At 45.2% G+C, this 20,480-nt stretch overlaps 1 protein-coding gene across 1 annotated transcript; it reads left to right on the forward strand.

The window, feature by feature from the left end:
- Positions 1-8,833: 8,833 nt before the first annotated feature.
- Positions 8,834-11,036, forward strand: LOC123429052 (desmethyl-deoxy-podophyllotoxin synthase-like). Its single transcript, XM_045113114.1, has 2 exons — positions 8,834-10,020; positions 10,096-11,036. The coding sequence occupies exons 1-2, from the start codon at positions 9,124-9,126 to the stop codon at positions 10,732-10,734; spliced, it is 1,536 nt and encodes a 511-aa protein (XP_044969049.1). The 5' UTR covers positions 8,834-9,123; the 3' UTR covers positions 10,735-11,036.
- Positions 11,037-20,480: the final 9,444 nt, after the last annotated feature.

Raw genomic sequence — 20,480 nt, forward strand, 5'->3', positions numbered from 1 at the left:
CTCTCTCACGAGCAAGACGTGATCAGATCCCATAACTATATGGGTGTTGGATTCGTTGGAATCACATGGTGATGTGAACTAGATTATTGACTCTAGTGAAAGTGGGAGACTGTTGGAAATATGCCCTAGAGGCAATAATAAATTAGTTATTATTATATTTCTTAGTTCATGATAATCGTTTATTATCCATGCTATAATTGTATTGATTGGAAACACAATACTTGTGTGGATACATAGACAAAACATTGTCCCTAGTAAGCCTCTAGTTGACTAGCTCGTTGATCAAAGATGGTCAAGGTTTCCTGGCCATAGGCAAGTGTTGTCACTTGATAACGGCATCACATCATTAGGAGAATCATGTGATGGACTAGACCCAAACTAATAGACGTAGCATGTTGATCGTGTCATTTTGTTGCTACTGTTTTCTGCGTGTCAAGTATTTGTTCCTATGACCATGAGATCATATAACTCACGGACACCGGAGGAATGCTTTGTGTGTATCGAACGTCGCTACGTAACTGGGTGACTATAAAGATGCTCTACAGGTATCTCCGAAGGTGTTCGTTGAGTTAGTATGGATCGAGACTGGGATTTGTCACTCCGTATGACGGAGAGGTATCTCGGGGCCCAATCGGTAATACAACATCACACACAAGCCTTGCAAGCAATGTGACTTAGTGTAAGTTGCGGGATCTTGTATTATGGAACGAGTAAAGAGACTTGCCGGTGAACGAGATTGAAATAGGTATGCGGATACTGACGATCGAATCTCGGGCAAGTAACATACCGAAGGACAAAGGGAATGACATACGGGATTATATGAATCCTTGGCACTGAGGTTGAAACGATAAAGATCTTCGTAGAATATGTAGGATCCAATATGGGCATCCAGGTCCCGCTATTGGATATTGACCGAGGAGTCACTCGGGTCATGTCTACATAGTTCTCGAACCCGCAGGGTCTGCACACTTAAGGTTCGACGTTGTTTTATGCGTATTTGAGTTATATGGTTGGTTACCGAATGTTGTTCGGAGTCCCTGATGAGATCATGGACGTCACGAGGGTTTCCGGAATGGTCCGGAAACGAAGATTGATATATAGGATGACCTCATTTGATTACCGGAAGGTTTTCAGAGTTACCGGGAATGTACCGGGAATGACGAATGGGTTCCGGAAGTTCACCGGGGGGGGGGGGGCACCCACCCCGGGGAAGCCCATGGGTGTTTGGGGTGCCGCACCAGCCCTTAGTGGGCTGGTGAGACAGCCCAAGAGAGGCCTATGCGCATAGGAAAGAAAATCAAAGAGGAAAGGAAAAAAAAGAAGGAGGTGGGAAAGGGAAGAAGGACTCCACCTTCCAAACCAAGTAGATTTCGGTTTGGGAGGGGGAGACATCCCCCCTTGGCTCGGCCGACTCCCTTGGGAGTCCTTGGACCCCAAGGCAAGTCTCCCCCCTCCTCCTCCTATATATAGTGGGGTTTTAGGGCTGATTTGAGACAACTTTTGCCACGGCAGCCCGACCACATATCTCCACTGTTTTACCTCTAGATCGCGTTTCTGCGGAGCTCGGGCGGAGCCCTGCTGAGACGAGATCATCACCAACTTCCGGAGCGCCGTCACGCTGCCGGAGAACTCTTCTACCTCTCTGTCTCTCTTGCTGGATCAAGAAGGCCAAGATCATCGTCGAGCTGTACGTGTGCTGAACGTGGAGGTGCCGTCCGTTCGGCACTAGATCGTGGGACTGATTGCGGGATAGTTCGCGGGGCGGATCGAGGGACGTGAGGACGTTCCACTACATCAACCGCGTTCACTAACGCTTCTGCTGTACGGTCTACAAGGGTACGTAGATCACACATCCCCTCTCGTAGATGGACATCACCATGATAGGTCTTCGTGCGCGTAGGAAAATTTTTGTTTCCCATGCGACGTTCCCCAGCAATCACAGAGTCTCAACATTGCCACCTTATGACGCGATGGATTACATTTAAAGTCAAGGCGGCTGTTGGCTCTGTTATACCTAATGAACCTGGCTCAACCTACCACGGCCAGCCGATTCCAGAAGGATATGCTAGGGTGATGGTGGATCAAATAACGGACGGATTTGAGGACCTTGAGCTTGACCACCCTACGAGTGAAGGGGAGATTTGGCTGGTTCTTCTCTGAAGACTACATGCCTATGGCGGAAGGAGCTCATCAACCTTCCGAACTGGACGCCTCCGCCTCCTCCTCCTCCTCCGGCGAGTCAGGACACTCCGCCTCCTCCTCCGCCTCCTCCGGCGAGTGATCTGGGCACTCAGCCTCCTTCTCCGGCGCGTGGCGGCACTCCGCCTCCTTTTCCCCCTGCGCCGGCGCGCCCGAGCAGCCAGCTGCCTCCTCCTTCTCCGCCTCGTCAACAAGGGCGGAAGAGACCCGCCGCCGCTCCGGCTCCTCCGCCTCGTAAGAAAGGAAAGACAGCCGCAGCCGCTCCATCTGCTCCGGCGTCTAGTAGTACAGCCAGAGGCAGGCAATACAGATACGGTCCTTCTCTGAAGACTCCAGATAAGTCACCATACGAGAGGAGCCACAAGGAAATCACGAAGATCGTGGAAGCCGAAGTGAAGAACTTCTTTGAAGGGGTGAAAGCAAAAAAAACCATCCACCTCCGGAGGAGAAGATAGATCCGGTAAAAGCAAAGCATACTCTGGCTGCCCTGAAGAAACCACCAAAGTCTCCGGCGAAAGGCAACTATGAGCGCATTCTTACAAAGTCATTTATCGAAGCGGAGCGGTCGGGAAGTACTATCAGTGATCAAAGTTTAGCAAAACTACGAGTTGGGAGAAAAGTTGCCCAGCTCGGCGAACAAGCAGACCAATCGTTCCCCCCGCTCCAGGTGTCTAGCGCCGTCGCGAATCATCTGGGCGTGATGGTGCCCGGTTATAACGATCTTGGAGATTACCTGCCCGACGATGCACATTTTGATATCTTGGAGGTGAACGAACACAGATACGTGTACGGGAAGCCTCTCGTCAAAGATGAAAAATCTCTAACAACGATGATGCGAAGATTCCATGATTGGTATATGAAAACCTGCAGAGAGTCTGGGGGGAGGAATATTTTGACGCTCAGAGTTAAAGAGGAGCATGACCTCATTGGAATTGATCTGTTGAATGTTCCATTTGAGGAGTTCTTCGAGTTTTTCAATCTAAAGGCCCTCGATAAGTCAATTATCACTTGCTACTGCCTGCAAGTAGTACTACTTCTGTCATTAAGTCTCTATATATAGGTCAGCTCTTTCATTGCATGTATCTTTAATTATTCTCACTATATTATGCGGATTGAAGATCGCCGAATTGAAGAAAAGACAAATCGGTGATATTGGGTTCATTAACATAAATCTCATAGATGCATATATATGGTTAAATTTCACGCCAATGATACCGAGGCCAAGGTGCTACAATCGTTTATATTAAATCAAAACAAAGCTATAATACACTTCCCTTACAACTTCGAGTGAGTGTTACTGTCTTGTGCATATTCGGTTTCCCTTATTAGTCGAGGTTATAGTAATGTAATTGATGAGTTATGCATGCGTGCGCAAGTTCCACTATATTCTTCTAGAGATTACGCTTGAGCAGGGACTAGTAACCGTCTTAGACTCGAGACGAAAAGATCCCAAGAAGTACGCGGACATGACTGAAATTCTAAAGAAGTAAGTTAAATCTATCATTATCGCACCATATCGACAACTTCAATTTGTTCATTTCCTGATAGCAAGTAATTGTTTTCTTTGTCTGGCAGGGATTGAAGTAAATTCACCTCAAAAACTCCGGGACTGCCAAAGAAGCTGCGGTTTAGACACCTGAAAGTAAGTACTATAGTAGCATATATGTTCCACGCATCTCCTAGTGATTCGAGCGCTAGTTTCATCAATACCAATTAGCATGCTTGCTAATTATCAGTTTGATTGACCTCTATTTCTTGTAAAGTGGTTGTGGCAGGAAGAAGGGACTAATTACTGTGGATACTACATTTGCGAGTCCATCCGCCACACGACCTGTGAGCGGGGCTACTCCGAAAAACAATATGTAGTGCGTAAATAATTATATTCACAATTTTATTTTATTACCATCATTTGTGTTCAGTTTCATTTATTCATATATATATGTATTGACCCCCTTCTTCAAATTTGATATTTCGGATGCGAGATGAACTCCTAGCACCAGATCGTATGCGAGGAATTCAAGAGTAATTGGCGGCATTCTTTCTTGACCACGTGATCGCTAAAAACCGAGAATACTATGTGGACCCTGCAGGCTTCAATTTTAATTAGGAGATTATATTGTAAAAGATACTTATATTGTATATATGTAGCCAGTAGCGTCGGATAGATACACGCGAACTTTTTGTTCGACCAATCTCTCAGAGAAGGAGAGGTGGTCGATATCACTTCTCTTTGTATGCATCTGTTCATGACGATCTTCTGTTTCCTTCATTTGCTTAACTAGCTAGCGTGTCTAGTCCTCTCTATACGTATAGTACGTAGCGTCGACCAAGCACGGAGATAAGAAATGACACTTCTCTCTATTAATTAGCATGCTAACACAATATATGAAACACCTAAATTAACCCCCAAAACCCCCAAACCCTTCCCCCCTTCAAAAAAAACCCAGCACCTGAGATGCTGACGCGTGGATGCCTATTGGTCCCGGTTGGTGCCTCCTGCCTGGGCTCGTCGCACCGGCCACATGGAGGCCCATCTGTCCCGGTTTATGCAAGAACCGAGACTAAAGGTTTAGGGCATTAGTACCGACACTTTAGTCCCGATTCAAAAACCGGGACAAATGGCCCTCACGAACCGGGACAATAGGTCCTTTTTCTACTAGTGAGAGAGTAAGTTATGAATACACTTACATATAGGACCTATCTATGGAATAGGAAAAAAGTGAGTGCATTATTTAACATGGCTAGTATTTGTCAAATTTGGTATCACCATGTGGACCTATCTTGACATTACATACAAGGATGATCTCAACATTATTCTTACTGAGAAAACAAGCTTTGGTATGGCATGTACCTATTTGTTTTAGGTCTAGCTAGCAAACGGCAACCTGGAAGCGATTGCATCTTCACCTCTTGACCGGCTAGCGTCGTTGGAGGTTCACCATGCTTTTTTTTGCATGCTAGTGGTTTAATCCTTATGAAAGTGAGCATGGTGGCAGCTCAATGAGGCACTGGATCAGGCAGGTGGTTGTTAATACTATTTCAGTAGTTGTATCCATCGTTTATTTATTTAGAACACTATTTTATTGACCAAATACTCCATCTGTCATACTCCCTCCGTCACAGTTTATAAGACGTGCACGTGTATCTAGGTCGTCAATTTAACTTATATAAAATATACTGTTTAACATAAAAATTATATCATTACAAAATAGAATATCTAAAGTTTTTTATGATATATTTCTTGTAATATATGCCTTTCATTAAGTTGGTCAAATTGACAACCTAGATATACGTACATGCCTTATAAACAGTGATGGAGGAAGTAATTTAAAAAGCATGCACGTGTACCTAGGTCGTCAATTTAACTTATATAGAATATATTGTTTAACATAAAAAATATATCATTAAAAATTAGAAATCTAAAGTTTTTAATGATATATTTTTTGAAATATATGCCTCTCATTAAGTTGGTTACATTGACAATCTAGGTACATGTGACAGACTTGTAAACTGAGATGGAGGGAGTAATACACCTTGAGCTCCAAACATTTCCACATAGAATGAACATTGAACCAGTCAAAACGACAACCTGTGCTGAGACGTTTCCATGGTTAACTATTGGTCAAACGACTAATTATGCTCTCTAGATGAGCAGCTCATACACCCGTCAAGTTAATTGTGGGATTCGACACGTATGCAATAAACTAAATTTTTCCTACTATGTATTGACCTCCATTATTAATTCCAAGTCCATGGCCGGTGTCCATCGTCTTGTCATGTGTTACTCTAGTCTCCAGGTTGCAACCCGACGAGTAAGGATACCCTCCTCCAGTGATGCCAAGCTCCTGCTCAATCCCGTTTGAGCCACACAACTGTAGGCCAACCATTGGTCCCGGTTTATGATTGAAACCGGGATCAATGGTTGTGGGTCAAGAGCGAGACCCATTGGTCCCGACTCGTGACTCGAACCGGGACGAAAGGGGTAAGACGAACCGGGATCAATGGCTCAAGAGGCCCGGCCGGCGCCCTGGCCTTACGAACCGGGAACGATGCCTTAATGGATCCTGGTTCGTGAGTGAAACGGGATTTCTACATGATATTAGGTTGACATGTAAATTCTGAACGTGATAATGGCAAGTCCTTTAATTAAACCAGTAGAAGTTTAAATAATACTTTGTTGGTATTACCATGGTTTTGTCCATTTAGGAATCTAGATATTAAAATCTCGTTCCCGCTTTAGACAACTAAAATTATAATGTTTTATTATGCACTATTTCCCCATAATGTCAATGGCTTGTGTCAAGTTCTCTTAAATTTCTATTAATGCCCATTTTAAAAAATTGAGACATAACCTTAGCATAGTGACCTTTTTCCATTCTACTATGGACATATACCATGTTCCTAAACATTATAAATTAAATAATTTCTATGTACCTCACATTGACCTTTTTGCATAGACCAATAATAATGTTGGGATGGACTTTGTCAAAATATTAGAACAAACATTAATTGACGGAATTTCATTAAATGAAGTAATGTGAATGAGTTTCAAAACTAAACCAATGCCACATCAAACATGGTAAGAAAAAGTTGAAGATGCCATCACTCAAATGTTTCAGTAGGTCAGTAAAAATAAATAAAAGGAAATAGTATACTTGAATGGTTATTGCCTCAAAACTTTCCATGGTGCATTCTTCTATGTTTCTCAATTACAATTCACCGTAGAGAGAGAGAGAGAGAGATGCTAATTTATGAACTCAAGCCATGGACTGGTAAATAATCTCTTTGTGCATGTTTCTAATTATCATGACATGCAATTAGCCCATACTTATTCTTCTCCTTGAGATTGCTAGCAGATGTCTATTTGACAAATTACAATGACATGATGCAGTCAAAACAAGGATCGTTTCTCTAGTCAAAACTTATGTTTCTGGACCAGTATAAACATAGAGAGTAAGTTATGAATACACTTAGATATAGGACCTATCTATGGAATAGGAAAAAAGTGAGTGCATTATTTAACATGGCTAGTATTTGTCAAATTTGGTATCACCATGTGGATCTTTCTTGAAATTATATACAAGGATGATCTCAACATTATTCTTACTGAGAAAACAAGCTTTGGTATGGCATGTACCTATTTGTTTTAGGTCTAGCTAGCAAACGGCAACTTGGAAGCGATTGCATCTTCACCTCTTGACCGGCTAGCGTCGTTGGAGGTTCACCATGCTTTTTTTTTGCATGCTAGTGGTTTAATCCTTATGAAAGTGAGCATGGTGGCAGCTCAATGAGGCACTGGATCAGGAAGGTGGTTGTTAATACTATTTCAGTAGTTGTATCCATCGTTTATTTATTAAGAACACGATTTTATTGATCAAATACTCCCTCCGTTACAGTTTAAAAGACATGCACATGTACCTAGGTCGTCAATTTGATTTATATAGAATATATCGTTTAACATAAAAAATATATCATTAAAAATTAGAACATCTAAAGTTTGTAATGATATATTTTTTTAAAATATATGCCTCTCATTAAGTTGATCACATTGACGATCTAGATACATGTGCCGAACTTATAAACTGAGACGGAGGGAGCAGTACACCTTGAGCTCCAAACATTTCCACATAGAATGAACATTAAACGAGTCAAAACGACAACCTGTGCTACTGATCGACCAGAGACGTTTCCGTGGTTAACTATTGGTCAAACGACTAATTATGCTCTCTAGATGAGCAGCTCATACACCCGTCAAGTTAATTGTGGGATTCGACACGTATGCAATCCACACTAAACTAAATTTTTCCTACTATCTATTGACCTCCATTATTAATTCCAAGTCCATGGCCGGTGTCCATCGTTTTGTCATGTGTTACTATAGTATGCAGGTTGCATCCCGGAGAGTGAGGATACCCTCCACCAGTGATGCGAAGCTCCTGCTGAAGCCCGTTTGAGCCACACAACTGTACGCCAACCATTGGTCCCGGTTTGTGGTTGGAACCAGGATCAATGGTTGTGGATCAGGAGCGAGGTCCATTGATCCCGATTCGTGTCTCGAACCCGGACGAAAGGGGTCAGACGAACCGGCACCAATGGCCCACGAGGCCAGGCCGGCGTCCTGGCCTTACAAACCGGGACCGATACCCCCATGAATCCTAGTTCGTGAGTGAATCAGGATTAACGGGATTTCAGACGTGGACCAAAGCCTTGTTTTCTACTAATGCTTGGAATCTTGATATAATTTATTTTTTTGAGAAATAATGTACTTTTGTTGAAGTTTTTATAATAGATATGATGATTTTTTTTAAAGAATACACATGTGTCCTGTCCGGGTCTGAGTTCTTATGTTTAAAAAAAAATGTTCTTGTCTCTTCATTACTACTTTTAGAAACATTTTTAGTTATTACTGATATTACATCTGCTTTTCCTAGTAGCCAGTGTTAATCTTTTTCATTAGGTATTTTTAGGTTAAAATATAGTAAGAAAGAAGTCCAACTAAAAAGTTGAGTTGTCCCAACCTAATAAACTAACAGCTAACAACTGAATTCTCAAAAGAAATAAAAACTAGTCAACAAATGTACTGTATCTGCCCATTAAAAGAGAAAATGATAACGTACGGCAACAACAAGTGGTGCCTGAGACGACTGTACTGAGCGAACAAAAGCTGACCAGAAGGCGATGTTATAGGCCTGAGACAACTGTGTTAGATCATAGAGCGAATGAGACGCATAGTTATGCTTTAGCTATAAGAGCTTAAGGCGCTTCCTTAAACGAACTCTTTACATGGATCATCAACTCTTTTTTTCTAATTTTTCGATTTTACTTCTCATCACTCTCTCTCTCTATATATAGGTGGGACTATGACGGCCAATTTACTTCTTACGGATTAAGTAAAGACTTGACGGTACCACACCAACTCTTTACATGGATCATCAACTCTCTTACGGATTCGGCTTGATGGCTGTGGGGGCGAGCATTCTGTGCTCGTTGGTTCTCTTCCACGCTCTTGGCGCCAAGGACACTAGAGCCAAGCTTCCTCCAGGTCCATGGAACCTTCCTATCGTCGGCAGCCTCCATCACCTCGTCGGCACGCTGCCACACCGCGCATTGCTCCGCCTATCGCGCCGGTACGGCCAGGTGATGCTGCTCCGGCTCGGAGAGGTGCCCACCGTTGTCATCTCTACACCGGAGGCGGCCATGGAGGTGCTCAAGACCAAGGACCTCGTCTTCGCCAACCGTCCGGGCGGTCCCACGCGTGACCTCATAAGCTGCGGCGGCAAAGGGCTCGTCGTTACGCCCTATGGCGAGTACTGGCGGCAGATGCGGAAGGTGTGCATCGTGGAGGTGCTCAGCGCGAAGCAAGTGCGGCGGATGGACTCCATCCAGCAAGACGAGATCGCGCAGCTCGTGGATTCCATTGCCGCTGCGTCATCGGCCTCGCCGGCCGCCGTCGTCAACCTCGGCCAGGGGATGTCCAAGCTTACGAACAATATCATCACGAGGGCCGTGTTTGGTGGCAAGTGCCAGCAACAAGACACGTTCCTCCGTGAGCTGGAGAAGATGCTGGTTCTTCTGGGAGGGTTCAGCCTAGTGGATCTTTTCCCGGCATCGCGGCTGGTACGGTGGTTGAGCGGCGCCGCGCGGGACCTGAGGAGGAGCCACGCCCGGGTACAGGAAATCCTGGGGGACATCATCGTTGAGCGCCAGGAGATGAAACAAGGTAAAGACAAGGAGGACCTGCTAGACGTGCTCCTCAGGCTGCAGAAGGAAGACACCCTCCGTTTCCCTCTCACTTCTGAGATCATAGGCGCAGTCATCTTCGTAAGTGATTCTTCTCCATACCTATATATATTACTTCCTCCGTTCTTAAATATAAATTCTTCTCTATGGTTGCAGGATTTATTTGCAGCTGCAACCGACACCACGGCTGCCACCATAGAATGGGCCATGGCAGAACTCATCCGCAACCCAGAGGTGATGACAAGGGCGAAACTCCAAGTTCGACAGAGTACTCTGGCACCAGCACGAGGACAATGCACGATAACGAGCGCAGACCTTGGTGGTAATCTCCACTACCTTCGGATGGTGATCAAGGAAACGCTAAGGCTCCACCCGCCCGTGGCGCTCATACGCAGGGCAACCCAAGATAAGTGTAAACTCATGGGCTACGACATACCCAAAGACATGCCTGTCATGATAAACGCGTTCGCAGTTGGGAGGGACCCGAGGTACTGGGGGCATGACGCGGCGGAGTTCAGGCCCGAGAGGTTCGACGCCATGAGCGTGGAGTACAGCCCAGGGCTGGAGATGGAGTTCATCCCGTTCGGGTTTGGCCGTAGGCAGTGCCCCGGGGCACTGATGGCGACAACGACGATTGAACTCGTGCTGGCTAATCTCCTATACCATTTTGACTGGGTGATTCCGGGTGGAGCAAGCCCGGAGACGCTGGACATGGGCGAGGAGTTTGGGCTCATTGTTCATTGCAGGTCCAAGCTCTCTCTCATGGCAGCAACTCGCCATCAACAGCTGCACTAGTGTCCTACAAATAACAGCCAACAAGCGAGCTCATCATCAAACAAGTTTATTGCTGGACCAAAGGACCAAGATTCTCTGTCTTGGTCATCTTATTTATTATCATTGGTGTGTCCAACATGTGAACTAGCTTGTTGTGGTCCACAAAGTCAGGTGATATAAGTCAGTGAATTTAGTTGTACCGGTGTCCATCTAACTATTGATGGGTATACAATAATCTTTCCTATGCATGTTTGGTTCAATTCCATGGCTATGTACTCACACCTTTATTTATTGTATATATTGCTCGTATAAGTATATAATTATTTTGGGCTAACATATCTGAAGGGTGGATTTATATGATTTGCCATAACACCTGTTGCTTCACAGAACAAGGGAACACGGTGAACCAGGGTATAGATATATGGATCAGCATCATCTGTCTTTTTTTTAACAATAACAGGAGAGCTGTTAAGTTCATTGTGTAGAAGAAGTTGATACACAAGGACGTAGCTGCTATAGAGGAACTGGTGTCTGCTGACACCAGTAACTTTTTTATTTTCTTTCCTAATTTTATATATTAATCAATGCTTAATGGCATAGATGACACCACTACTACATAATTGACACCATTGGGTTCTATTTCTAGCTTCATCCCTGATGATAAAAGGAGCCAACCTACTTGGTTTATTAAAGAAAAATCAGACAAAAACCTACACCGCACATAGCTTCTTGACATGGCATAAAGCACACAAAACATACCACACGCTAAAAAGGCCACACTCCATAACACACCGGCTTCTTGACATGGCAGAAACCTACACCGCACCAAGCTTCTTGACATGGCAAAAACCTACACCGCACCTAGCTTCTTGACATGGCAGAAACCTCACGTAACATTACGTGGGTGTAGCATTTCTCCCGAGGATCCTGGGTTTTGGTTGGGATCGCCGATTGTAATTTTGACCAAATTCGACTCTATTTGATCTCGTGGGGACACGACCGACGTTTTTTGTCGTCCATAGACACTAAAAAAGTGTTCCTCGGGCTTTCTTGGGCGACGGGTGGAGATGCTCTTAATAACATACACACATGGCTTTAAACTACTAGTGTACTGGTATTAATCAAGCACCCACGCCGATCGCACAGGAGCTCCAGCCCCTCCGCCTGCTTCCCTATATAATTAGCGACGGTCGTCGACGGCACAAACACAAACACATACAGCAAATACACATTAGCGACGGTCGTTTGAGCAGCCAGGCCTGCTGTTATCATCCATGGCTTCCGTGGCACGGAACACGGTGCTTCTCGTCCTGATCGGCGTCGTCCTGCAGATGGGCTCCGTCGTGCCTGCCGAGGCGGCAGGCAGGATGCTGGCCGACAAGGTGGCAGGCGGCGGCGGCGGGGGCGAGGCGACCGACAGAGCCCGCAGCCTTCTTGTTGATGCGGAAGCCAGAGTCGGCGATGTCGACGGCAGCGTCCAGGCCGACCCTCTCCTTGATGGCCTCGACGTCGGCCAGCTGACTGGCGGGAATAACGTAGACCCATGAACCTGATCAGCTAGGTTATCGGTCGGTCGCCCACTTTCAGATGCATGCATGGTTCCGTCGTCCTCGTCGATTGATGGGTTTCGTTGTTCGTTGATGCATGTGTGCATGTGTGAATGGTTTGTTTGTTTGTTTTGGACCGAGAGCTGTGCTAAGTAGCTGGCTACTGCGCACAGCGAGTGTTGGCCGATCGGTCCATTTTGTATCCTCGTTGTTCTCCCTGCGGTTTAAATAAATTATACTCCCTCTGTCCAGGTGCATAGGGCGTATAAGAGAATTTGAAAAATCCAAAAATGTAAGTCATATTTGTTATTAATCACTCCTAAATCCCCTCCCCGTTTCGTTGTGCAGCCCTTGTCACGCCCCATGAAAATTTCATTGATTAGGTAATCCAACCACTTCATTTGCTAGGCCAATGCATGCACGCCCACCTTCACGTTGATTTGTTGCATGCAAGAAAAGACAACAGCAGGACATGGACTCGTAACTCTACAAGGAGTTGAATGACCGCCTGATTAATCGCCCAGTTCGTGAGGAGTAATTACGTAATTACTGTGGCCAAAACAAAACACGCTGATTGGCTAATTCCACTCTATTTCCACAGTACAAATTATTTTCCCACCCAATCGTTGCATGCCTAGGTTACGCTGCTCCTCCTTTGTCTTTCCGGATGTGCTTCTGCACATCGAACTACCGTCGGTGGGGAGAAGGCCTGTCACGCGAAGGACAGGAGATCCTCACATCAGCAGCCGGTGGGGAGAAGGCCCCCTGCAGTTCACGTCTGAAGCTGGAGGCGACGAACAGCAAGAGAAGAAGACAGATCACAGAACGAGGGTTCCGCATCTGGTCTCGGCGGTCACGGAGGCAGCCGGAGCAGAGAGATCAGGTGGCTAACGCCGCGGGCTCACCGGCGACGAGCATGGTGAGATGAGGCGATGAGCAAAGTCCTGAACTTGTTGGTACGCAATGGCAGCACACTCTCTGCGACGATGACCAGTGATTCCTGAATGTGTATGTAAGTCGATGCATGGCTCTCAAGTGCAGGACACTACTATTTGCATCACTCTCAAGATTTTTTACTAACATCTTGGCATCTTGCTAGTTATGCAGGTCGCCACAAGTAAATGAAGGCATATGTGTTGTCCATGAATATGCCTGCAGCGGATGTGCCCGAGACACCTATGTTCCTGTACCATGATACTCGTATTGCAAATCTATTGTTCATGACTTCCGTATAACAAAACACCTGCTTGTGTCGTAAGACTGATTTGCACGGTCACTTTGAATTAGTACTTCTGACTTTTTTCGGGGAGTTAAGAGGGGAATAGAGTTTGATACAACCAACCCAAGAGTAGCATATGAAAGATTACTCAGATATTATATACACCCTAATTTCTTTGCACCCACGGTGTTCCACAAATTCGCCTCGGTCATGATGATGTTTAGTAAGATTCACTACCAGAATAACTGTATATGGCGACAACTATTTTTATGCCGACGTCTTTTGGTCGACGCCGTCGGCATAGACGAAGATACGCCGAAGGCCGGTCAAAAGCCATCAGCATAGATGAAGATATTCTGAGGTTCGGCCAGAAGCCATCCGCATACATAGAAAGATACGTCAAGGGCGGGTCAGAAGCCGTCGACATAGAAAAGTCATCGACATAGTTTGAGGTATGCCGACGGCTGCCATAGGCATAGGTCGGCCGTTGTCATAAACGTGAGCGCGGCGGGTTGAGGACCATTGGGGGGTTGGCGTCATTAGAGTTGTGCCTTGCGGTAGCCCAGTACCGTTCAAGGATTTGTGTGAAACTAGTCTCATAAAAAGCTTTTAGTTTATGACGATTCAGTTGTCATCTGGTCCAAAATGTATGATCTGTTTATGGACTACTGTTGTTTCTCACATGGTGGACCACGGAATATAAATTATGAAGCAAAAGCAATACGTGATGTGCAATCTCTCTTTTCGTATGTGGCTGATATAATTATGTTCTACAAAATTTTTAAAAACTATAACTTGCAAACTGGGTTTGGGAATTAGGATCTGTTTTCTCTGTTGGAATCCTTACGACGAGATCTTTGTAACTGAATCCCCCATGTATATGTTTCGATGAATTTTTTTTCGATGCCGACTTTGATGCTATATGGTGCAATTTTAGTATTACATGATGTAAATTTTTGTACTGCATTGTGTAACCTTTCTAAAAACCAAATTTTGAAGCTACATGGTCCAACGTCCTATTAGGTCGTAACCTAGCAACAACGACAACCTGATGTACAACTAGTCTACTACACATGACAACTATCTAATAGTAGATGTGCAACCCTCCTTCGTACTTGTGAATATTTTTCACTGTTGGCACAGCTTGCCCACCTACCCTACCAATGATGTGTGAATTTTAGTCTGTTGTTCAAGCCAACTGCCTGTTAGTCGAGTCTTCGTCTTCATCCTCATCAGAGCTCAAGTAGGCAACACACAATGGGTCGCTGGAGCCGAGGCCAGATGAGGCAGCCGCCGTCGCTAGAGGTGCCCGCTCGTCGCCCCTGTGCCTTCCCGCGGCTGGGGCAGCCGCTGTTGACTCCACCCCGAACATCATCCCAGGCCAGTGGAGGGCCGGCGGCCGCCGTCGAGGGAGGCCGGTCACGCGAAGGACAGGAGATCCTCACATCAGCAGCCGGTGGGGAGAAGGCCCCCTACAGTTCACGTCTGAAGCTGGAGGCGACGAACAACAGGAGAAGAAGAGAGATCACAGCACGAGGGTTCCGGATCTGGTCTCGGCGATCACGGAGGCAGCCGCAGCAGAGAGATCAGGTGGCGGACGCCGCGGGCTCACCGGCGACGAGCATGGTGAGATGAGGCGATGAGCAAAGTCCTGAACTTGTTGGTACGCAATGACAACACACTCTCTGCCACGATGACCAGTGATCCCTGAATGTGTATGAGGTCGGCCGTCGTCATAAACGCGAGAACGGCGGGTTGAGGACTATTGGGGGGTTGACGTCATCAGAGTTGTGCCTTGTGGTAGCCCAGTACCGTTCAAGGATTTGTGTGAAACTAGTCTTATAAAAAGCTTTTAGTTTAAGGCATAGTCTATTATTTAAGTTGTGATCTAGTGTAGCATAAAATTTTAAATGGAAGTTCAACTTAACAATCTCCATTAAACACCGGTATGTAAACAATATTTTAGAACAAATAATGAGATGTGCTAATGAGACTTTGTGGAAAGTGAAGTGGGACTGATGTTTAGTCCCATACCACTAGTTGGGGAGAGTTGCACCACCTTAGGCTGGCCATATTGGGAGTAACTTAGGTAGTATCATGTACTTAGGACGAGCAAACATGCTGATGTGACAGACAATTAAAGAAGAGAGAGAGATGGTTAAAATAACATATAGGAATATACCATAACATGTTAAATGCTATGCTACTATGTGTCATGCATGTCAATAAATGAGGTCATCTATGATACTCCCTCCATTCTTAAATACAAGTCTTTTTAGATATTTCACTAGAAGACTACATACAGAGAAAAATGAATGAATCTATGCTCTAAAGTATGTCTATCTACATCCGTATGTAGTTCCCTACTGAAACCTCTAAAAAGACTTATATTTAGGAACAGAGAGAGTACCGATTTATTAGTTTATGATACTATCCATTTTAAAGGTAGTATCATACAATAGTATCATATGCATGATATTACTATATGATACTTTCTACTATGGTCAGTCTTACAAGGTGACCTCTTCTAGCACTTGTATGAGCATAAGAAGATGAGACCTACACGCGCGCTCCTCCTCCTTGCTCGCCACGCCATGCCATGCCACGCATGACCCGACTCGGCCCTCGGTGTTGGGTTTTGGGAATGAGCCAAGCGAAGGACAAAGCTATGCATCTTGTCTATATTTTTGCTACTTGGAAAAAAATAATAAGTCAGTAATTAATAATTAACGTACGCGTTGGTTACTCAGCAGTTTTCGATTCTTTTGAATTGTGGGATTATTTCCAACTTGAATGTGTGTTTACTTCCACGACTTGTCCAATCCACACAATATAATCAGACAGACGTCTACCTTAACGCCTTCCGAAACTATTATTAATCCAAATTTCACTGAGTTTTCTACAAAAGCAAAAAAATATGATTTAAAAACTAACCTACTGGTCGATTACCAGAAATAACAGGAGATTTTTTGTGAAAAAAGAAAATCTGACTTAAAACTGTAACGGGAGTTGATTACAAGAAATATAAGAGGGTTGTTGACAAAAAATAGCATGACATATTCTGCGAGATTACCAACGTTGGTTGATTACCAATGCTGACTTGACGAAGCAACGGGCGCCTGACCCGTGCAACACGTGGGCGACGATATTCTCCAGATTTTATTCGGCCCCCATGACGTCGAACTCTTGGTCAGATCGCCAGGTGTTGATGAGGTTGACCTCGGCTCGGCGAAGCGATGATCTGTCTAGTCCAGTTCGGCAGCCGTGGAGCAACGTTGTCGGGCTGGTCTGACACCAGCTTAATGGTCAAGATTGCCTTGGAAAAGACTTAAAATTTATTAGCATGTGTTTTAGAACAACGCATAATACCTTGCAAATTCTTGTAAAAAGGATGTCCAAAACCCCATTCATGAAGAAAGATGAACTCGGGTCGTATTCGTTTTCGCCAAGAAAACTGATCCAAAATTTGTTGTATGCATCGGATGATTCCCGGAGTTCGGACGGTCGGATCAAGCTGAAATTTTGAGGGGTGATCTATATAGAATTTTCACAGCCAACGAATGGTGGGATTTTCCAACTGCTGTAAGATCTAGATACTGGACAACTCGCCCTAAACTCATCTAGATTCCCGTCCAGATTTGACAGGGCTCCGATATATTGAAGATCGCCGGAGATTCCTTTATCGGACGTGACAAAATTTTGCAGAGTCGTAGTAGATTCAATCCAGCACAATTCGTCAGAAAAAAATTCATCAACATGATGCTCGGGAAGATGGAGATGACGAATACAAGTTTACCGTCCAGAAAAAAATGTTGTCAATAAGCACATGAGGCATCAATCCTATGACGATCTCATAATGGAACTCTCAATGAAAGTACCAATGTTGGTGTCAAAACTGGCTGATCTCGAGTAGTGGTCCGAACTGTGGATCTTTGATCGATGGGGAACAAGGGGCGAAAGAGATGATGTTTACCCAGGTTCAGACCCTCTTGATGAATGTAAAACCCTATGTCATGCTTTTGTTGTATCGATGAAAATGTACAAAGTACATAGTTGATCTACCTCGAGAACGATTGTTGTGGTATAAAACTCTAAAGCTTAATGTGTCTCAATATGGTACGTATTGACTATCGACTAGCCTGGCCTCGGTTTATATAATGCACCACAGGCATAGAATAACAAGATTCCAAGTCCCTACCTCAGTGTAGTGGAGTCCCTTTTTTATCACCAAGTCTTGTGAAATCTTCCTCGTATATGTAACCGGTTGTCCGAAGTGGCCCATGATTTCGGCTCATAGAGATAGGCTAGTGGCCTAAGGACCCCTTAGTTCCGGACTCCCTCGGTAAGCATGGCTTGTTTCATGAAAAATGATACCACACCCAAAAATAACAGTGATGCGGTGGTGATTCAACCGGTCAAACGACACAAATGGCAGGTTGTACTTATTGGTTCTGTATATGCTATCAAAAACAATGACGTCTCTGAAAGCCTCGTAGTCAAGTCGGGATTAACTATCAGTCCAGAACAGACCCTTTAGATGGCCAAGTTCATCAACCAAGTATCTGAAGGAAAAAATCTGGATCTCGCTCTCGCCGCGCCATCAGTTGACTGATCACTATTTTCACATCACCGAAACTGATTGTCTCCTGCTTATTAGCATGGCAGAAATTATCAATGTCCCTCCTTGTGCATCCAACCAGATCATATCCACCATATTGCATGCACAAAATATCCATAATATGGTGTTTTTGGATACCAAATTTTTCCATGTCTCCCGTGTCCGCTTTCTGCTCATCGGTAATTCGTCTATGCGAGCGCAAAAGACAAGAAAGATCCCATGGGGCTAGAGAATGATTGTGCACATCAATAACATCCTTGACAAACCGCAAACCTTTTTCCTCATGTCTTGCAATAGCCAATTTAGCGTTATACCCAGTCAAAATCCATGGCCTCCACTTTGTATATTCCATCTTTCTCTTCATGTGTTTCTCTTCGCGAACCCCTTGACAACCACACACAAAGTTCCTTAAAGTTATATGATTGTTGGATCCATCCCAATCAACATAGCTTTTCCTCACACAAACATCTTTCTCAAGAGCATATTCATTATAGAATACATAGCCTTCAGCCTCACTATGAAAAATCTTTCTGCCAACATCATGGTACTCGAACATACACTCATCAAGTACAACCGCCATGTCTTCCTGCATATAACATAGAAAATTCACAGTTTGTGTTTATCAATGTTGCCCACGTAAAATAGCTCATAGGCAAAGACAAGTGCATGGAAAATACTATGCTCGTTTTACATGCGAGGGCAACCGATCATCAACGTCTAGAAACTGAATTACACTGCATGCACTATGGAAACATAAAGTGACGATGACTAGAATAAACTAAACTAAGTAGGAAGAAATGAACTAGTATCTCATCTTCTTTGTAGAGGCAAGCAAGCCACCATTGCCATGATGAAGCTTTCATCTCAAACCTCAAGTAAGTCATTTTTTCTTTGATAGTAAAGGTAGCAAGCAATGGCCTAGTTAAACACACATGATGCGATTAGCTTCACGAAGACGATGTCGCGTTGAAGCTTTCCATTCGTTGATCTTGTTGGTTGCATAATCATGTAGAGTTGGGGTGCTACTGCATGCACGGCGGATGGGCGCAAGGGCCAGGAGAACTAGCCAAACGATCCTAAGGATCCTAGCCGGATTCATACCTAAGGATGGTAGGCGGGAAGAGATGGGATGGCCCTCCATCATCGCTGCCGATTCAACCGACATAGATGTGGTGCCTTCCCCTTCTTCTCGACGGGAACATCGAGGACAGTGAGGGCATGGGGGTTGGGGGGGGGGCGCTGGCGGACGAGAGGACAATGTATCTCGTCGGACACGTTGTGGACAGCGAAGGGAACGAGCAGGAGAACAAGGACTTGGATCAGACGAAGACCTTGAACTGGACCGAGTAGACATGGATCTGGTTATTGAGGTGATCGGTTGGAAAAAAAGATATTTTGTCCTGGACCATTATAACTTTCTCGGAATAAAACTATTAAATTTAATCAGTTTTAATCCCCCATTAGATCACACGAGTAATATAAATCGAAGGGGCAAGTAGTAGGTAGTACTCCGATTTCTATGCCAATCACCGTAAAACAGCTCTTTGCACATTGCTTACTTTTTCTTTCCGGGAGAAATTACTTGATCAATAAAATGTCAACAAGTTAAGTGTATTAACCCCCTTTTTGGATGTTGGAAAAATTGTCTCGGAATTGAATTGGACTGGAATACCAAATCCAAGATGGAAAGGAAATGGCCTGCAATTCAAATTATGTTGTTTGGATGTACTAGGTATTTGTTGTTGGAATCAAAGGTTAGCACCTAATTCCAAATCATGTTTGGATGTGCAAACCATGGAATAGTTGGAATGAGCAGGCCACTTGGCGGCGGAGACTTGGCTCTTGCTCGAGGCTCACGGCTCAGGGTGGAGCAGCCGGATGCGGGGGCGGAGGTGGCCGGATGCGGTGGCGGCGGAGGAGGCCCCGGATGAGCAGGCCACTTGGCGGCGGAGAATTGGGTCTCGCCCGGGGCTCGGGGCGAAGCATCTGTGGCGGCTAGGGGTGAAGCAGCTGGATGTGGGGGCTGAGGTGGCCGGATGCAGCAATGGAGGATGAGGCCTGGGATGAGCAGGCCACTTGGCGGTGGAGACTTGGGTCTCGCTCGAGGCTGGGGCAGAGCAGTTGTGACGGCTCGGGGCGAAGCAGCCGGATGCGGGAGCAGAGGTGGCCGGATGCGGCGGCGACGAAGGTGGCCAGATGGCGGCGACGGGGCTTCGGGTATCGCATGAGGGCGAAGGGGTACGTGAGGATGGGGGCAAAGGGTGTTTCTGTGCGATTCCAAGGTGCCAGGCTCGGAAACTGGTGGCATGAGGCGGACAACCGCGGGGATTGGCTTGGAATTCGAACAGGGTGTAAGTATATTTGGGTGGGAGAACAAATATAG

Source organism: Hordeum vulgare, chromosome 2H (genome assembly GCF_904849725.1).
Source record: "Hordeum vulgare subsp. vulgare chromosome 2H, MorexV3_pseudomolecules_assembly, whole genome shotgun sequence".
NCBI lineage: Eukaryota > Viridiplantae > Streptophyta > Magnoliopsida > Poales > Poaceae > Hordeum > Hordeum vulgare.